Source organism: Musa acuminata, chromosome BXJ1-3 (genome assembly GCF_036884655.1).
Source record: "Musa acuminata AAA Group cultivar baxijiao chromosome BXJ1-3, Cavendish_Baxijiao_AAA, whole genome shotgun sequence".
NCBI lineage: Eukaryota > Viridiplantae > Streptophyta > Magnoliopsida > Zingiberales > Musaceae > Musa > Musa acuminata.
This window is the reverse complement of record NC_088329.1, coordinates 17,866,211-17,867,500: the sequence shown is the minus strand read 5'-3', so window position 1 is coordinate 17,867,500 and position 1,290 is coordinate 17,866,211. Positions and strand designations below refer to the sequence as shown.

The 1,290-nt window shown below is 44.7% G+C and overlaps 1 protein-coding gene across 1 annotated transcript in view; it reads left to right on the top strand.

Annotated features, from left to right (window-relative positions):
- LOC103974553 (protein IQ-DOMAIN 18-like) overlaps positions 1-629 on the top strand; it is a 2,869-nt gene extending 2,240 nt beyond the window's left edge. The window contains exon 5 of the mRNA XM_009389404.3: positions 1-629. This exon is cut by the window's left edge and continues 555 nt beyond it. Coding sequence (XP_009387679.2) covers positions 1-252 — 252 coding nt within the window. The 3' untranslated portion in view covers positions 253-629.
- Positions 630-1,290: the final 661 nt, after the last annotated feature.

Below are 1,290 nucleotides of genomic sequence, written 5' to 3'. Positions count from 1 at the left end.
TCGCAGAGCGCGCCGAGGCAGCGTCCGGGGACGCCGGACCGGGATCGGGGCGGCTCCGCCAAGAAGCGCCTCTCGTTCCCGGCGCCTGACCAGCAGGGGTGCTCGCAGAACCTGAGGAGCCCGAGCTTCAAGAGCGCGGCGGGGTGGTTCCCCGGGGAGCAGCGCTCGAACGTGTCCTCTTGCTGCAACGACAGCCTCGGCGGCGAGGTATCCCCCTCCTCGACGACGGACCTCCGGCCGTGGCTCCGGTGAGCAGGTGGCGCGGCTGTGGGCCTCACGCTCTGCTTGTGTTGTACCCTTCTCTTTTGTTTGCGCTGTTGTTTTGGTCCTCTCGTGTCCCGGGGGACGAGAAAGCTATCATTTCATGTGGTGGCAGACAAAAGCATGTGTTGGAAGTCTGCAAAGCTAAAAAGGGACGGCATGGCCGTGAGTTGGGTTGGTAGGAAGGGACGCAGTGCGTGCATGCTACACTGCGTGGTTTTGGGTTTTGTTCTGGTGATGGGAAATCATGGGAGCTGCAGTCACATCCTGGGCTTTTAGAAAACGAACGAGGAAGAAGTAAAGAAGAAGTCTCATGGTTAGGGCTGTAATCGCGTCAGTGATCCTTTCAGAAACAGTTTTGAGTCGTATATGCTCGCCATGGTTGCCTTGGGTAATTGCCCCGCTTGCGGATACCGAGTTGAGGGCATCACTTCACGTTACGAATCGTGTGAACGAGAAATATAGGATGATGATTGCAGACTAAATATGACATTAAAGCAACAATTATGTGCTAATTTTTTAAATAACAATATGAAATGTAAATAATAGACCGACATTAACTACCTCTCCATCATCATTATTTCGAAAGTAGATATTGACTAGAGATTGTAATAAAGCATATGGTTTATTTCCAAGGAATTATATTGTACCTCTTACGAAATTATATTTTCAAGGAATAGAAATGTTTAACTACATTGATTTGATGGGATAACATAAATATGTCTTAATATAATCTGATGGAAAAAAATAACCTATTAATTTGATAAAAGCTATTGATAACTCCATTTTGTTATTAGCAATCAATTACTATTGATAACCCTTAGAAAATAATAAAAATATAATTTTACTAATTTACAATCCCTCAATCATCAATCATACTCTGATTCTTATAACCTTTTATTTCATTCATTGGCAACCTAATTACGTTGATGTTACTCCTCATCACTCCATCATCCAATGTTGCTTGATGAACTGAGGAAGAAGATTAAGTAGCGAAAGAGGAACTAATAGCAGAGAAAGAAAACAACA